At 44.1% G+C, this 17,469-nt stretch overlaps 1 protein-coding gene across 1 annotated transcript in view; it reads left to right on the top strand.

The window, feature by feature from the left end:
* Window positions 1-5,668: 5,668 nt before the first annotated feature.
* LOC145394167 (myosin heavy chain, muscle-like) overlaps window positions 5,669-17,469 on the top strand; it is a 32,257-nt gene continuing 20,456 nt past the window's right edge. Inside the window, exons 1-9 of the mRNA XM_080268147.1 lie at window positions 5,669-5,721; window positions 9,166-9,736; window positions 10,026-10,053; window positions 13,275-13,380; window positions 13,639-13,728; window positions 14,988-15,150; window positions 15,262-15,365; window positions 15,923-16,060; window positions 16,966-17,235. Of these exons, the coding sequence (XP_080124273.1) occupies window positions 9,229-9,736; window positions 10,026-10,053; window positions 13,275-13,380; window positions 13,639-13,728; window positions 14,988-15,150; window positions 15,262-15,365; window positions 15,923-16,060; window positions 16,966-17,235 (1,407 nt within the window). The 5' untranslated portion in view covers window positions 5,669-5,721; window positions 9,166-9,228. The remainder of the gene's footprint in view (window positions 5,722-9,165; window positions 9,737-10,025; window positions 10,054-13,274; window positions 13,381-13,638; window positions 13,729-14,987; window positions 15,151-15,261; window positions 15,366-15,922; window positions 16,061-16,965; window positions 17,236-17,469) is intronic.

Below are 17,469 nucleotides of genomic sequence, written 5' to 3'. Positions count from 1 at the left end.
AGAGAATATACACTGTTACATTAAACTCGCTTACGACAGAAACAAAAACAGGTATTCTTCGCTATCTCACTTACATACTCGACCCTACTCATTACCGACATAGACGTAAAGAGCGTTCTGTACACACACACACACACACACACACACACACACACACACACACACACACACACACACACACACACACACACACCGCCTCCCCTCCCATATAAATCTTCTCCCCTTAATGCCTCTGTAAGCACCCTATTCTTCCCGCTCTCGCCCCGTGAACACACTCGAGGAAAACAGTGGAAAAAAACACCTTAAAAAAACACCCTCACTTGCCACAACTCTGGGGCCAAACGAGCTGATTGCCGGCCACTCCGTCATTGTTACTTGTGTGTGTGTGTGTGTGTGTGTGTGTGTGTGTGTGTGTGTGTGTGTGTGTGTGTGTGTGTGTGTAGTGGATATCCAGTACAAGCTTCCCCGACCTCACAAGGGACGCAAATCAGAGGAGAAAGGAAGTCGCAGGTACAATACAATCCTTCCCATCTCCTTTTCGGCTGGAGGTACGAGACTATTTGCAACACAAGGGCTGGGTGGCGGGGTCTCCATGTTATCCCTATATTTTTACGACATTTAGGGAATACAGGAACATCATTAATTTCTTCTGCACGGGATGATTCCCTGTTAAGGTTCTTGAACATTTAGCTCACCTGAATTCAAATACGGTAATCATTTCTTACACGTATATCTCACACTTTCCACGCAATGCCAGTGGGTCTAAGCAACAAGAATGAAGACTTTAATTGTTTGTGCCATAAAAATAAAAACACTTTGGCTGAGACACACAGTTACAAACAAAACAGACGTAAACACCTCACCAACTTAGTGTATAAAGATTCAACAATACCGCTGTGTGCTCTTTCAGTACTCCTTTCCGGTACTGTGAGACAATACACTTCAAAGTCCTCTTAATTTATACAGTAGTCTAAACAGCAGGATTCCGATCAACTGCCTGCTTTCGGAACTTTACACTCTGCAAATCCACGGCACATGTAGGATGCAAAAAGTCTTATTAGGAATCATATTAGTCTGGCTGGGAGTCGAGATACATCACTCAGAAATATATATAAGAGGAAAAGGAAGGGGAACACAACGAGAAATGCTGACTTTATGCATTACTCTGCTCTGCCCACTGGTTATGTTGTCTGAAAGTTGTGAACGTATATGGATGTGTTCCGAATTATCACATTTTCCATTCAACTGTTAGCGGAATTTAGAGAAAGTTGGCAACATAGCATTAGAGGTACCAGTAAAGCCTTGGTATTCATTTTTTTTTTTTCCCGTAATTTGCTGTGTGTGTATGTGTGTGTGTGTGTGTGTGTGTGTGTGTGTGTGTGTGTAATTCACCGGGTCGGTCAGGATCACTTGATGGTCGTGATCGTCAGCTTTTACCCTCCCGGAAGGGAGCTGAGAGCTCATATAGTCCGATCTAAGGGCAAGGCTGTGACCTTCACACACGCACACACCCGTCCCCTTGCTCAAGGGGGACAGTAACCACCCACTTCGTCAGTGAAACTTTTCGCAACCTGAGTGAGGCGCGAACTCCCGTCCACCAGTTGGCAAGCGAGAACGTTACCACTGCACCAGCGAGCGGTGTGTGTGTGTGTGTGTGTGTGTGTGTGTGTGTGTGTGTGTGTGTGTGTGGACGATTTCTTCAGTCCGAGGATGTGTTTATCTGCTTTTCTTGCTACCACTAGACGATTTTATTCAGCTTAAGGGCAACCTATTCTAGTAAAGGGGATGATGAAAGTTACATCTCCAGTTCAAAACGCCAAATCCAGGACGAATAAAGCTGTGTGGGGATATCGAGAGTAAAAATGTCACTGGAACGATATGGAAAGAAGCAAAAAATAAATAAATAAAATAAAGGTAATGAAAAGCGACTTATTAAAAAAAAAATTACCGTACAAAATACATACCTTAAAACGATAAAAAAAAAAAAGGATGTATTTTATTGTGTATTCTGATTTGAGTTTTTGTCTATCTATTTATCTATCTATCTATCTATTGGCTAAGTCTGCATCCTGTAAGAGATGGTCTCAAACATAATCTCCAATCGTTTCTCTCCTTACTAAGTACCTGTCTACCCATCTATCTTTATTTCAATCTATCTATCTGTCTGCCTCTGTCTACCTGTCTATCTATCTATCAATCAATCAATCTACCTATATATCTATCTATCTATCTATCCATCTATTGGCTAACTCTGCATCCAGTGAGGGATGTCCTACAAAATAACCTCCAAGCCTTTTTGTCCTTACTCATTAACAACCACCGCTTCCCACGATGCACCACTCTCCCTACACATGACTCTATTCAATATTTTACTCTGTGCTGAGGCCTGTGTATGTATCCAGCGTGTGCGTGAACTGAAACTACATGTGAACGTATTCGATGTTCTCGGGGAGCATGTGTGTCTTCTGTGTGTACATTTTTTCTTCGTGGTTTACATATGTATTTCTCTCCACGTCAGTTTTTTCTGTACACTTGTTTATTTTACACTGAGAGAGAGAGAGAGAGAGAGAGAGAGAGAGAGAGAGAGAGAGAGAGAGAGAGAGAGAGAGATTCATGACAGTAGTAACCTGAGAAGAGATAGAGTGTCAGTGGGTGGGTAGTGAGAGGGTAGGTAGGTAAGTAGCTGGGTAGGTAGGTAGGTAAGTAGATGTGTAGGCGGATGGGTAGATGGGTGAGGTGGATAAAGTGATGGGTAGGTGGGTGAGTAAGTAGGTGGGTGGATGAATTGGTGGACGGTTGAGCAGAGGGGTGGGTGGATGGATGAATGCAGTTATGATGGTAAGTAGATGGCTGAATGGGTGGGCAAGTAGGTGAGTAGTCGAATGGATGGTAGAGTGCATGGATATGTGGGTGGATCAGCGGATGGGTGAATGGGTATATGAGTGTATAGGTGGGAAGGATTGTAAGTAGAGTGATGGATGATGAGAGGTTGTAAAGATCACACACACACACACACACACACACACAATTTTATTACAGCAAATTATAACCATGGTAGGTGAAAGCGTCCATCATCCACTCATTCGATGCAGTGCTACCTTCAATTAACTCTTTGACTGACAAGCCAAATGAGTATCTGTATCTCCAGGAAGCTATTTACTATGCTTGGGAACTGTGACTAAGTATACGACTGGTGGTGTAGTGGTTAAGATGCCCCGACCGGATGTGGCCAATAAAGGTTCAAGTCGAAGGATCTACTGAAGTTTATTGCCAACGTCATACCCCTCAGCGGCGAGTGACTGGTCCCCTAGCGATAAGTCTCTGAGCTGAATGGCCATACCTCCTGCTCCCTACACTTCCAATGGGGCAATTCGGGATTAGTTGGTGGATGAATAAATAACCATCTCTTTTATTCCAAATGCTTCTGGATAAATGTTTGGTGCACCATTTACGAAAAGACACATGGAAATTAGCTTAATATTTGTGATGATGCGAGCTCGTAAAACAATTAAGCAATAGAATTACTTTGCTAATGAAGATGGCCTCATGAACTGTAACTATTAATCCCTTCAGTCCGAGGTCGTAAAGCTGACGTCACTGGCTTTTTTACAATGAATCCATCTTTTTATATTATTTTATTTACCAGTGAAATTCAATTAGGATGGAAGGGTTATTATCTCGCCTTATTAATTCAGAGTCCCAGACGTGAACATTTTTTTTTTTTAATCGCAGCTGTGCATTACATTTTATTCTGGGTCAGCCTTAGTAGTGGGAACAAAATCAAAGTGGATGATTAGAGGTTGTTATGTTATACTACGATGCTGCTGAGGTGAAGGTCTTTTAACTCATAGATCAGCCAAATTAATTCATTTAATTTTAGATGTACTTTCATAAGATTTTTTTTTACTCACACACACACACACACACACACACACACACACACACACACACACACACACACACACACACACATTTTAAAGCAAAGTTTGGTATAATCCGCCGATCTGTATCATGCCAGGCTTAAATTTCATCAACAAGTGACTTAAACACAGAACTGACTGGCCTGTTCTGTGTCGAAAAGCGCAGGTGGTACTGGTGGGTTGAAACAATGCCTTCTAGATCATGAAAATATATAACTTTCATCACTTATGTCTGAAATGTGGAATGTTATCTTTCATCTTATCTTACGCGTGGAGATTTAGGGGGATGCATATCGTACATTATCTATTATTTTTCCCTTTTCCATGGCCTTTTTTTTATTTTGTAAGTGCTATTTTGTCTATTCAGAAAGCAAGCATTGTAAAAACAGTACTCCCCTCCCCCCTCCTCTCTCTCTCTCTCTCGTTGATGTTGGTGTGTGTGTGTGTGTGTGTGTGTGTGTGTGTGTGTGTGTGTGTGTGTGTGTGTGTGTGTGTGTGTGTGTGTGTGTGTGTGTGTGTGTGTGTGTGTGTGTGTGTGTGTGTGTGTGTGTGTGTGTGTGTGTGTGTGTGTGTACGGGGCGGGTTAGAGTGAAGGTGTGTCTGCCCAGGTAACGAATGGTCCCAGCACGGAAGGGTGAAGAATGGAGTGGAGGGAGAGGTGATGAGGGGGATAAATGGTTAACAGTAACGGTGGGGTGGTGGTACAGTGGGTGGGGTGGTGGTACAGTGGGTGGGGTGGTGGTACGGTGGGTGGGGTGGTGGTACAGTGGGTGGGGTGGTGGTACAGTGGGTGGGGTGGTGGTACAGCGGGTGGTGTGGTGGTACAGCGGGTGGGGTGGTGGTACAGCGGGTGGGGTGGTGGTACAGCGGGTGGGGTGGTGGTACAGCGGGTGGGGTGGTGGTACAGTGGGTGCAGTGGCGGTACAGTGGATGGGGTGGTGGTACGGTGGTGGTATGACACAGTAATTAGGACGGTGAGAGGAAGAGACATGGTACGAGAAATGAAACTGCTGGTGAGACGCAGTGTGTGGAATAGTGTGTGGGGAAGTAACTGGAAGGAGAACCAAAGGGATAGATTAGAGACAGTGAGTGGCGAACTGTGTGGGGTTAGCGGATGAAAGGGGGTACTAGACAGGATATATCCGAGTGTCTTTCATGTGTGTTATTGTTTACTCTGTCAAGAAGTTTAGCTAACAGGATGGATGAAGGCGCCGGAGAGGGGAAAAGGTGCTCCGGTATAATCGCACTACTGATAAACGAGGCAAAAATACAGGGAATGAAAACCGTGGCGAGAGGAAGCCCACAAAAGGACAATAGGTGAGGGAAATGGGCAGCAGCTGATAAAGAAAACGGGATTCAGGAAGCAGAGCAGAACGAAGAATCATTACGGTGGGAGGGGGAGGGATGGGAGGGGTGGAAGGGAGAGATGATTGGGTGGTGAAAGGGGGCGGTAAGGTTGTGTAGGGGGTGGGGTAGGGTGGGAGTAGCTGGGTAGTGGTGGGGGGTGATTGGATGATGAAGGGGGAGATCGGGGATGTTGGTTGGTGGAGGAGAGGTGGGGGTGGCAGGGACGGGTGGAGGGGGAGGAGTGGGCGAGAAGGAGTGGATGGGTGAGTGCCGGCTTCCCTTCCTTCAGCTGCCAGTCACGCCAACTCTAATAATATACAACACCCCCACCCCCTATCCCCCCTTCAATGACGCCTGGTATATGAGGGCGTGCCATTGCCGCCCCTCCCTCACGTGCCCTACAGATCAGGGACTCACAGGGTGGTGTGTTCGTGGCTGTGCAGGCAAGCTTGTTGTAAGTAGGAGAAGGTTGCTATCTTGAGGTGGTGACTACGTCTTTGTGTGTAAGAGGTGTGTCTAGGTGTGGGTGTGCAAATCAACATTGCTGCGAGTGTCATTTCAATTTCACCGGTAATCTCATCCTATACAGTATGTGTTGTTATCTTAACAACATTCCCTCCATTCTCCATATAACGCTGCACTTCACAAACATATGCATAAATACATTGCTTCCACCGCCATTCAAACCGCCAGCAAAATAACATCCTCCCAGATCTACCACCAGACACACACCCCTCAGATACTTTCCTACCCAGAGAAACGAGTACACCTAGCCAAACTGCAATGAAGCCACCACTCTTCCCAGCTACAGTGACACTGCAAAATCCAATGTACAAACGATCTACATTGCTCACACCTCAAAGCAGCCCCTCACACCACAACGCATTCACTACATGCACCACACCATCACACCACAAACAGTCCTTCAACTTTTACCTCAACAAAAAACCTGTGGGAGCGACCAGTTGAAGTCTCCGATTTCCCGCGGTCCACTAGGCTCAGAACGACATTAGCCTGGAGTTGCAAGACCAACAACAGTGTACTGTAACAGTCAGCTTGCATACCCTTAACAATGGGTACAACTCCACTACACATGTTCAAGCCACGATTTATAAGTCCTGAAGAACGTCTGATTCGCAGGGCCGAAGAACACGTTTTCTCTAACTGGAAAAATGACCCATCCCAGCCCAGTGTTTCATGGACGGGTACAGGTGTGGAAGGATATTTGTGTAATGAGTGAGAAGTGTATGTGGAAACTGTCCTGGAGTGGCTGTGTCTGTGAGCAAGTCAATATAATTGTCATCGAGGGAATTTAGACAGGAGAAATCTGGAGACAGATCTGAAGAACGATACGAAGCTGAACATGGGAGACAAAATAAACTTTCTTTTCTTTAATAATGGTCTCCGCTCCCCTAAGGTTCTTCGGTATTCAAATAATGTGTAAACTACGCTTTGCGCTTTACACATTACAAAAATTACAATATCTAGTTTTACGTACAAATAAATGTAGAAAACATCTTCCTCGTGAATCCGGTGTCTTTTTTTTATTTAGTTAATTCTTGTCAGTTCCAGACGATTATTTTAAGTTTGGAAGAGATCCTTTGTAATTAATTTAAAAGAGGCTATACATAACTGTTTCTATATAAATAGTCTCTCTTAACGCGAATAAAAACGTCTGAAAGTAACAAGAATAAAATGAGAAAGACGTAATCTGTGTGAATTACTCAATCAGCTACTCACTTCAACCCTCGTGCTCTCGTCGCATCAAATCGCTCATCTGTGGAAGTGAAGGAAGAGTGTAAGAAATTTGATCAGGGAAACTTGAAGGCATCGCTGAATCATACGTCAGACCCTTGAATCAAAGACATGATTTTTTGTATTTTATTCTTATCATCAATCTGGCCAACCTGTCCATAGATTTACACCTCCCAACACTCGCCTCTAACTGACTTGGGTAATTTTCTTTCGGTTGATAAAAATCCATGTCACACAGTATGTTCATTTTTATTCTTATACAGTGGGCTCGCATAGTGCGCGAGAGATTGGGCGGTGCACGAGCTCGCGCACTGGGAATTCGCGTACTAGGAATACATAATCTTATGGGAATAATTACATATGGGTGGTACCCCCTCATACCTGGACATTTTTTGGCCCTTAGAGATATAATAAAGGTCATATGTTTCAGACATTGTACTAAAGCTATAGCTACAATAACAAAAATATGGGTAGTCACTTTAACAACAGTAGACAACAGGCCTGATGACCTTAAATAACAGGGGTTCCGAGGCGCGGCAACACTTACAGCGCCGCACTCCCCACCACACCTCCCACCGCACCAACACTTCCCTCCGCAGACTCCTCTTGATCACCTTCCCCAGGAGCATCCAAGTCACTCACTTTGGCCATAAACCCTTCAAAGTCCAATGCTGACACTTCTGACATTGCATCCTCTTCATCCTCAACAGTAGAATGCCCGAGAATTTCTGCGCATCAACATGACGACATGTGACGCGCTCTGTGAGGGGTGGTCGCGCACAAGTAGAAAATGGCATTTTTGAGCCACTCCTTGCCTCTGCCTCGCGTTCTGTGCGGTAAACTCGCGCATTAAAGGGTTTTTGGTTATGATTTTTGGTCACTCGTGCACAAGGCGAATCACGCACTGCGGTGACGCGCACTGTGCAAGCCCACTGTATATCACACTGGCCTTCTGTAGTCTTGGAGGATGACTGAGAGGGCTCGAATCTACTGACGTGATGGCTAATGAGAAGAACAAACGAATTCATACGGCTTAGAAGTCCCAGGAAGAGGAAAGATTATTGAAGGCCGTATCTTTTTTTTTTTGTGTGTGTGTCCGACTCTGGGCAAAGGCGTCAGGGCCTATATCTCGGGGGCAGTAGCCTATCCCAAGGTCCAGTAGTCCTCCTACACCTCCACATGTCACCACTTCGGCGCTAACACCTACCGTCCACATTGTATACATGCTAGGGCTGTCTCATACAGGACTGGTGTATTGGTATTACCGGGGGTATTTTTACGACAATGTCGGCGGGTCATCTGGTAGATCAGGAAAGTCTGCTTTTATGAAATTCAGATCCTTAAACTGTTCCCTGCCCCAGCCGGGAATCGAATCTGGGTCCATCAGGACTGTAGGCCGCCTCACTAAAAACCTTTCCAAATCTTTACAAAATTGTCAAGAGATAGCAAAAAAAAAAAAAAAATAAGCACACTCAGAGTGCACAAACCTCCCCCAACGCCTACACGAGACAATTTAGATCACCACCAAAATATAATCAACTCTTCCTTGCCCCACGAACCACATATCCAAAATATATCACTGAAATCCATAAATACCTTTTTGAGATAAACTGTGAACCAAAAAAGAGTCCGTAACCGGGATTCGAGTTCAGATCACCACTAAAATATAATCAGCTCTTCCTTGGCTCATGGCCCACATATTGTACCCACAAAATTTCATTGTACTACATCGATAACTTTTTGAGATATCTTGTGCAGAAACAAACAAACACAACAGAACAAGCGTGAATACATAACCTCCTCCAACTTCTTTGGTGGAGGTAAAAATACGTCCTCAGGCAGAAGAGGTGGAGAGTCAAGAGAAGTGCTGGCTAACACAGAATCTATGCTGCTGTGGCTGAGAAAAGCAGAGGAGGTCGTAAATTGTCACCTTGCGGGAGAAATGTTGTTGTTGTTGTTTATGACAGTTCTCTCATTTTCGTACTTCTCATTCCTCGTTTCTGGATCCTATCTTAACCCATCCTTAAGTGGGAAAAAAGTCAAAAGGATTATTATCAGTTATTTTTATGATTCAAAATATTTCTTTTTACATCCACCACTTGTGATAGAACGGTATGTTTTGACACGTTTTACTTTCTTGCAGGAGAGTCCCGGAGCCGCCCTTGAGTGAGACTGCGACAGCTTGTGACCGCGAGCCACCGCCACCATGCCTGGCCACATCGTCAAGAGCACCGGTCCCGATCCCGACCCCACCGAGTACCTCTTCGTCTCCCTCGAACAGAAGCGCCTGGACCAGACCAAACCTTACGACCCCAAGAAATCCTGCTGGGTGCCTGATGAGAAGGACGGCTTTATCGAGGGTGAGATTCAAGGCACTAAGGGCGACCTGGTGACCGTCTTGGCCAAGGGTGACACCAAGAACTGGAAGAAGGAGCAGGTGCAGCAAGTCAACCCTCCCAAGTTTGAGAAATGCGAGGACATGTCTAACCTGACCTACCTGAACGACGCCTCTGTCCTGTACAACCTGAAGTCTCGCTACGTCAACAAGCTGATCTACACCTACTCCGGCCTCTTCTGTATCGCCGTCAACCCCTACAAACGCTTCCCCATCTACACCAACCGTACGGTCAAGATCTACCAGGGCAAGAGGCGTAATGAGGTGCCGCCCCACATCTTCGCCATCTCTGACGGTGCCTACATGAACATGCTGCAAGGTCAGTGGTCTCGGATTCCGCACAAACAAAAATGAGAATATGCCTCTTAATGAAACACTCAGCACTACAACCGTAACAAAATGTGAATATTTCCCTTTATGACACATTTGACACTACAACTTCAGCAAAAAGTAAATAAACCCTTCTACGAAACCTTCAACACTACAACTAAAATAAAAAAGGAGAATATGCCCCAAAATGATGCACTGAATACAACTCTAATGTTCAAACTGAATTTACACAAAAACGACAAACGACACAGACTAAAGAATATTCCTTTTCTTTACAGTCGGCGAAAACCAGTCCATGTTGATTACGTAAGTCCAGTTACAGTTCAGCATCTCATTCCTTCCTCATCCAGTCTACTCATGTACCATAGTCTTTTCACGTTAACCTGGCCTAAAAGTACCATGCCTTCATCAGTGAGTGCTTAACTGTAACAATAGATTAACATTAGAGTATGGTGCTACTCACGTTGATGTGCTAAGGAAAGGATGTAGAGCCGAAGCACTGTCTATTTTTACCACTAACCTCCGTGAAATAAGATGCAAAAGGACGAAAAATCTTGGCCAAGTTAAGGTATAGGAACTACAGGTAATTCTTTGGATAAAACCTCCCTGAGCCAAGTGTATTATAAAACCTGTTTCACAGTGAATGGTATTTGTTCTGACACGTACAATCAGCCACAAAAGTCCGTTCACCTCCCCTGCCTCTTTCATCACCAGGACATAAATGCCTAAATGAGATGTAGTGGAAGAAATGTCAAATTATTACTCACAGATGGATGGTGAATGAAACAGTGGACAAAGGAGGGGACTATAACCCAAAAATGAATGGGGAGTGAGACACAGTGGATAGAGGGGCGTAGTATCGCTCACAGATGGATGATGATATCCCCACTTCACTGCATCACATTTCAGCGTCTGTGAATCCAGCGGTGGCAGAGAGGCAGAAGAAGCAAACGGACTTTAGTATTTGACTGTACATTCGTAATTCATGGTTTCTGCTCACCCTCTACCTCTATCCTGTTAAACTAGCACTTCCTTACAAAGTATTTTTCCACAGTCAGGCAAAGCCATGTATCTGTGAAGTGTTAGGACTAGGCTTCGTTCTTAGATCATGTTCCAGTTAGCATAAATGAAGTCTCACTCTGAGTTCATTTGAGACATACTAAACTACTAAAAGAAAATCCCACTGCATGATGCTCGTAAGTGTATTAGATAGTCGGGTAAACATATGCTTTACTTTAAGCAGTAGAAGCACCTTACCAAATCAGTTCTTCTTCTTCCTAATAGTCTGTTATATTTTTCTGCTTATTTCTGGGGTGGTAAATAAACGTTTCTCGTTAAATCTATTTCCCCGTTGTTTTTAGCTATGTTCCCTGTGTCAGCTCTTGTTGGATTCGTCAGCGCAATGGCGGAAGCGACTGTCCTAACCTTACTTTAACTAAACCTAACTTAACCTAACCTAACCTAACCTAACCAAACTTAACCTCTAGTTGGGAAATGGGAAACTAAATCCACAACTGAGTGCGTTTGAGTAAGTTTCTTTCATTACTCCGGAAACAAACAATCGTGGGTACGGCTTAAGGAAAGTGATGATAATGGGGTGGGGGGAATTTTTATCAGGAAAAAGTCGTTTACCACCCTGAAAAAACAGAAAAATACAGACAAAAAACTGGAGGAAATTAACTGAACTGATAAGGTCATTCTGTTGCCAAAAGGAAAACGTACAATTACCAATATTCAGCTATAACTAATTTTGTGTAGTTATAATTCTAATAATTTGGGTATCAGAAAAAAAGCTAACAAAGAATAACAGAAAAAGGAAAGATTAAACTCCACGCTCACCTTATCCAGGGATCCAGTTGCTTCGTAGATATTTAGACATTTTATGATGTCGAAAAAAAAAAAAAAACACGATCCAAAACAAGAGAGTATTTCTAGTTTTCTATTTCTTTGTGCGAAATAAAATGAAGATATACCATAGTGCAAGTCCATGAAGAGGCGAAGTTTTATGTTCATCACTTTTTGGCCGGTAGGGTTTGTACACACGCACAGGTATTACTGTCAGTCCAACAGCGCAGTGTGGTTGCACAGTTTTCATACGGTTCTCCACACAAACCTAGTCACTCCAGGTGGGCCTTTCCTCACTTTTAATCTGACGTGGTGGGGAGATAACGTCATCGCTCACTGACGAGGACCTCAGCTTCATTAATTGCTTTGGCAGAGCGAAAATGAAACCATGTCGAGTCGATCAAACGGTAATACCTAAAATTACTTAACAGCGCCCACCATCACGCCTGATTCCGATGACACAGCTCACTCCAACTGCGTATGAGAGGAAGTCGAGCATCCACACGTTCGAAGCGGTGCGTTCGAGCCAGTCTGCGAGGTTGGACTGAGATGTGCTCGAACCCATAGATCTGGTGATGCTCTCGTTAGTATAAGAAACATCGTAGCATTTTCTTATATATTTGTTTTCTATATGGCATTATAATTATCTCATAACGTTCATAGCTTTCTCATATCTACATAATTTGCATCGTTAACATACAAACCGGATACTACTGTGTTATTAACTGAATTAATCGCTGAGGAAAAGATGTTATGAAATCGCACAAGTCAACAACAGCAGGTTCACTGAGAAGAATAAATGTACATAGATTCTCATGTTGGTGTGTGTGTGTGTGTGTGTGTGTGTGTGTGTGTGTTCCAGTATAACACACGCACAAAAATACCCTTTTATGCTCACTGATTTTATGCACATTTCGCGGCTATTTGTTTAACCAATTCAGCTTATGCAAATAATTTATTTTTGCTGCTCCCAGACGGCTTTATTCAGCTTCGAGGAGCGCTCCACTGGTAAATAAATTGATGAAGGCTCTATCTAACCCAACTACAGCTTATTCGATCTTATCTGAGAAGAAAGAGATGAGCCATAAGGTTTTGAAAGGTGGCAGCTGATTGGTTGTCAGAGTGCATTCATTATTAACGATGTATCTTAAATGACTTTTATTGTAAGGATTACCATAACCGTTTGACGATATGATTACCTAAATAAGATATCATATATAGTTATTTGCAGAGATTATTTTAAAAACGGGGCCTTCCAAAGTTTATCAGATACGTCTGAAATTTTGAATTCTCGGCACAGATCAAAACAGGTCCAAGTAAAGCTTTGCGGGTACCTTGATTTTCTTCTCACGTTCAGTACCAAAGTAACGAGCCCCCTTTTCCTACGACACACCATGCACCCTCCCTTGCACATCCTCTCTCTCTCTCTCTCTCTCTCTCTCTCTCCTTTATCTTTCCACCTCGTTCTCTATTCCCCCCTCTTTCTCCTCCCACCCACCTCATCTCATACACACTCTTAGTCATGAGAGTGATGATTTTAGCCACTAACGTAACAATGATCTCAATCTTTTGTTTGTGTGTGTGTGTGTGTGTGTGTGTGTGTGTGTGTGTGTGTGTGTGTGTGTGTGTGTGTGTGTGCAATATAAAGTTCTTAACTTGACAATTTCACCTTGCCCCCCCAGCGGTGAGTCAGGTGCGGGCAAGACTGAGAACACCAAGAAGGTACTTTCCTACTTCGCCAACGTCGGCGCCACCACCAGCAAGAAGAAGGAGAGCGAGAAGAAGCAGGTGGGAACTTCAATTATTTACTTGGTCTTATTCATCACCTTCTATGGAATTTCTGTCTCCTCTGTCACTCTGTGTGTCTGTCTGTCTGTCGGTCTCATTTTGCCCACCTATTTATGTATTTAACTATCCATATATCAGTCCTAACTTATTTTTCTATTCAATTCTCTCTCTCTCTCTCTCTCTCTCTCTCTCTCTCTCTCTCTCTCTCTCTCTCTCTCTCTCTCTCTCAGACCCTAACCCTTCTCCTCCTTCCCGCAGAACTTGGAGGACCAGATCATCCAGACCAACCCTGTGCTGGAGGCCTTCGGTAACGCCAAGACCGTCCGTAATGACAACTCTTCTCGCTTCGTGAGTAACCCCAGTATTCCCTTCCCGTCTCATGAGTAACCCTAGAAATCTTTTATGAGTAACCCCAACAGTGAATTACCGCCTCGTGAGTAACCCCCGTACTCTCTTCCCGCCTGATCAGTAATTCTAGAAATCTTTTATGAGTAACCCTAACAGTGAATTACAGCTTCCTGAGTAACCCCAGTAATCTGTCTCCGCTTTGTGAGTAGCCTCGTGTTCTCCCTTCATGAGTAACAGACCCCAGTAACCCATTTCCACATCATGAATACCGTCAGTTATTACTATGATCTTTTTTTTTTTTTTTAATTTCAACTAAAGGAAGATTATCACGATGGATATTCTTGAAATTTATCACCACAGTCCTTCTTCCTCTCTAACCAGTCACAGCTCTTTAACCACTCACCATCCTAGTCAATCTGTCAATCTTTATTTGCTATATTTTGGCTGAAGCACCTCAAAAGCTCTCCTCTCCTCCAACCTACACGTCCTCACGTACTGAAACATCCATTACATTCGAGGGATACGCCCCGTCGCTCCATTTGGCCAAACAATGTAAAAATACTTCTTTTCATATTCCCTGCCTTATCAATCACCATCCTGACTCATCCTTTCACTTGTTCATCTAGTACAGGGTAAGTTCATTCGCTTTATTTAATCTAACCACATTCTCTTCACGACTTCCTCCAAATCTTCCACCTATCCTTATAGTGTCCTTCATTAGCGTCTCCGTAGGGCAAATCCACTCGTTCTATTCAGCCTAACTATTAAAAAACTTATTCTATCCCCTCTTCCCACACATCCTCAGGCACTACCTCACCCATCCAGGATACAGTATACAAAAGGCGAGTTCATTTCTTCCACTGAGCCAGTCTATCTCAAAAGGACTTATCTTCACGTCCCCTGTCACATCCTTCACTTATCTTCACGTGCTGCTTCACTTTCTCATTTACTGGAACCGCCTCAGAGGTAATCCTTTTCAAGTCATCCACACATCGTTACGTATCCATCTACTCATGCAGTTAACATAATTATAGGGGAAATCCATTGACTCATTTTGGCCGAAAGACCTCAAAAGTTCTTCCCATCACGTCTTCCAGTGCATCTTCCAATCATCATGTCACTATTCCAAAAGGCAAAAAATACCTCTTTCACGTCTCCCATTGAGTAATCCACTCATCCACTTCCTCATCCGTGGCATAAAAGTGATTCTCTCCACGTCTTCCGCTGCATCTTCCACTCATCCACTCTCTCATCCACAGGGTAAGTTCATCCGCATCCACTTCCAACCCTCTGGCAAGCTGTCCGGCGGTGACATCGAGGTGTACCTGCTGGAGAAGGCTCGTGTCATCTCCCAGCAGTCCCTTGAGCGATCCTACCACATCTTCTACCAGCTTATGTCAGATCAAGTCGCGAACATGAAGAGTGAGTGCCATTTCTTGTGCATGTTTCTCTCTCTCTCTCTCTCTCAACTTATTCACACACATCTCTCTCTCTTTCTCTCAACTCATTCCCACCTCTCTCTCCCCTCTCTAGAACTGTGCCACCTCAGCGACAACATCTACGACTACCACTACGTGTCTCAGGGCAAGGTCACCGTCCCCTCCATTGACGACAAGGAGGAGATGCAGTTCACGGACGTAAGTAAAGAAGGGGTATTAGTAAAGAAGGAGGGGTATTTGTAAGTAAAGGAGCGAGGGGATTTGTAAGTAGAGGAGGGCAGGATATTCGTTAAGTAGTGGAGGTAGGAGTATTCGTTAGCAGAGGGAGGGATATTTGTAAGCAGAGGAGTAGGGGTATTTGTAAGCAGAGGAGTAGGGGTATTTGTAAGTAGAGGAGGGCAGGATATTTTTTAAGTAGAGGAGGGAGGAGTATTCGTTAGTAGAGGGAGGGATATTTGTAAGCAGAGAAGCAGGGGTATTTGTAAGAAGTGGGAGGGGTATTCTTTGATCCAGCAGAGAGCCAAACACCTTCCTCCATGAACCCCCACCAAAATACTTGTACCCAATGAAGTCCATCCAACCTAGAACAACCTAAACTAACCCACATCAAGTCAACTCACCTGGATTATTTCTCCCCAACTCAACCCAGCCTAAAGTCGACCCACCTCAAGCCAACCCTGAGCCAACCCAAAGTAACCTCAACCCAGCCCAACTCAGCCTAGAAAATATCATACGTGTTTCCATGCGTGTTTCAGGAAGCCTTCGACGTTCTGGGCTTCTCCAAGGAGGACAAGGAGAACGTGTACAAGTGCACTGCGGCTGTTATGCACTTTGGTGAGATGAAGTTCAAGCAGAGGGGTCGTGAGGAGCAGGCCGAACCCGATGGTACTGAGGTGAGGAGGTCGTGGCTCTCTCTCTCTCTCTCTTTCTGTTTCACACACACACACACACACACACACACACACACACACACACACACACACACACACACACACACACACACACACACACACACACACACACACACACACACACACACACACACACACACACACACACACACACACACACACACACACACACACACACACACACACACACACACACACACACACACACACACACACACACACACACACACACACACACACACACACACACACACACACACACACACACACACACACACACACACACACACACACACACACACACACACACACACACACACACACACACACACACACACACACACACACACACACACACACACACACACACACACACACACACACACACACACACACACACACACACACACACACACACACACACACACACACACACACACACACACACACACACACACACAAACACACACACACACACACTTAGTAGTATAGCCCTGGGACCTGACTATAGCATCAACCTCTCGAGACATAATCTGAAGGAAAGCTAATACTAACAAAAATTGATTGTCTAGAAGTGGCAAAAAGAAACGAAAAATTACGTATTATGTGCACTTTTCACACCTTTTCCTTTTCACTTAATGCTCTATCTACGTCTATATAATTCTATTTATCTATCTATATCCGTCTCTCTCGCTCTATCTTTATTAGTTTGTCTATTTTCCTGGTTTAATAAATTTTTACGTATTTATTCAAGTTTTCTCTTTGATGACTTCTTCCTTCCTTCCTTCCTTCCTTTTTTCTTCCTTCCTTCCTTTCTTCACTATTTATTTATTTATCTATTTATTTATTCATGCATTTATTCATTCATTCACTCACTCATCCTACAGCCAGGTGAGATCGTGGGCAAGCTACTTGGGGTGGACGGCCTGGAGATGTACAAGAACCTGTGCAAACCCAAGATCAAGGTCGGTGCAGAGTTCGTGACCCAGGGCCGCAACATGCACCAGGTCCTGTACTCCGTCGGTGCTCTCTCCAAGGCCATCTTCGACAGGATGTTCAAGTGGCTGGTGAAGAAGTGTAACATTACCCTCGAGACCGGCCTCAAGCGACACAGGTTCATCGGTGTGCTCGACATCGCAGGGTTCGAGATTTTTGATGTGAGTGTACTATGTGTGTCTGTGTGGATGTGTTTATGTATGTGTATGTGCGTATAGATGCGGTATGTATATATGTGTAGCTGCGGTCAAATAGGTCGCGTATAATTGGGTGCTTTACTTTGCTGGTTTTCAGATTTTGGACGTCCATGGTTGTGAATTTTTTGACGAATGTATGTATGTATGTATGCTGTGGATACGAAAAAGATGTAAGAAATTGCATCATATATATCTAGG

The sequence above is a fragment of the Coenobita brevimanus genome, chromosome 26 (genome assembly GCF_032717465.1).
Source record: "Coenobita brevimanus isolate Jiangsu-jjx chromosome 26, ASM3271746v2, whole genome shotgun sequence".
NCBI classification, from domain to species: Eukaryota; Metazoa; Arthropoda; class Malacostraca; order Decapoda; family Coenobitidae; genus Coenobita; species Coenobita brevimanus.
Note: the sequence above shows the minus strand (reverse complement) of the source record. Positions and strands in the feature narration are given on the sequence as shown.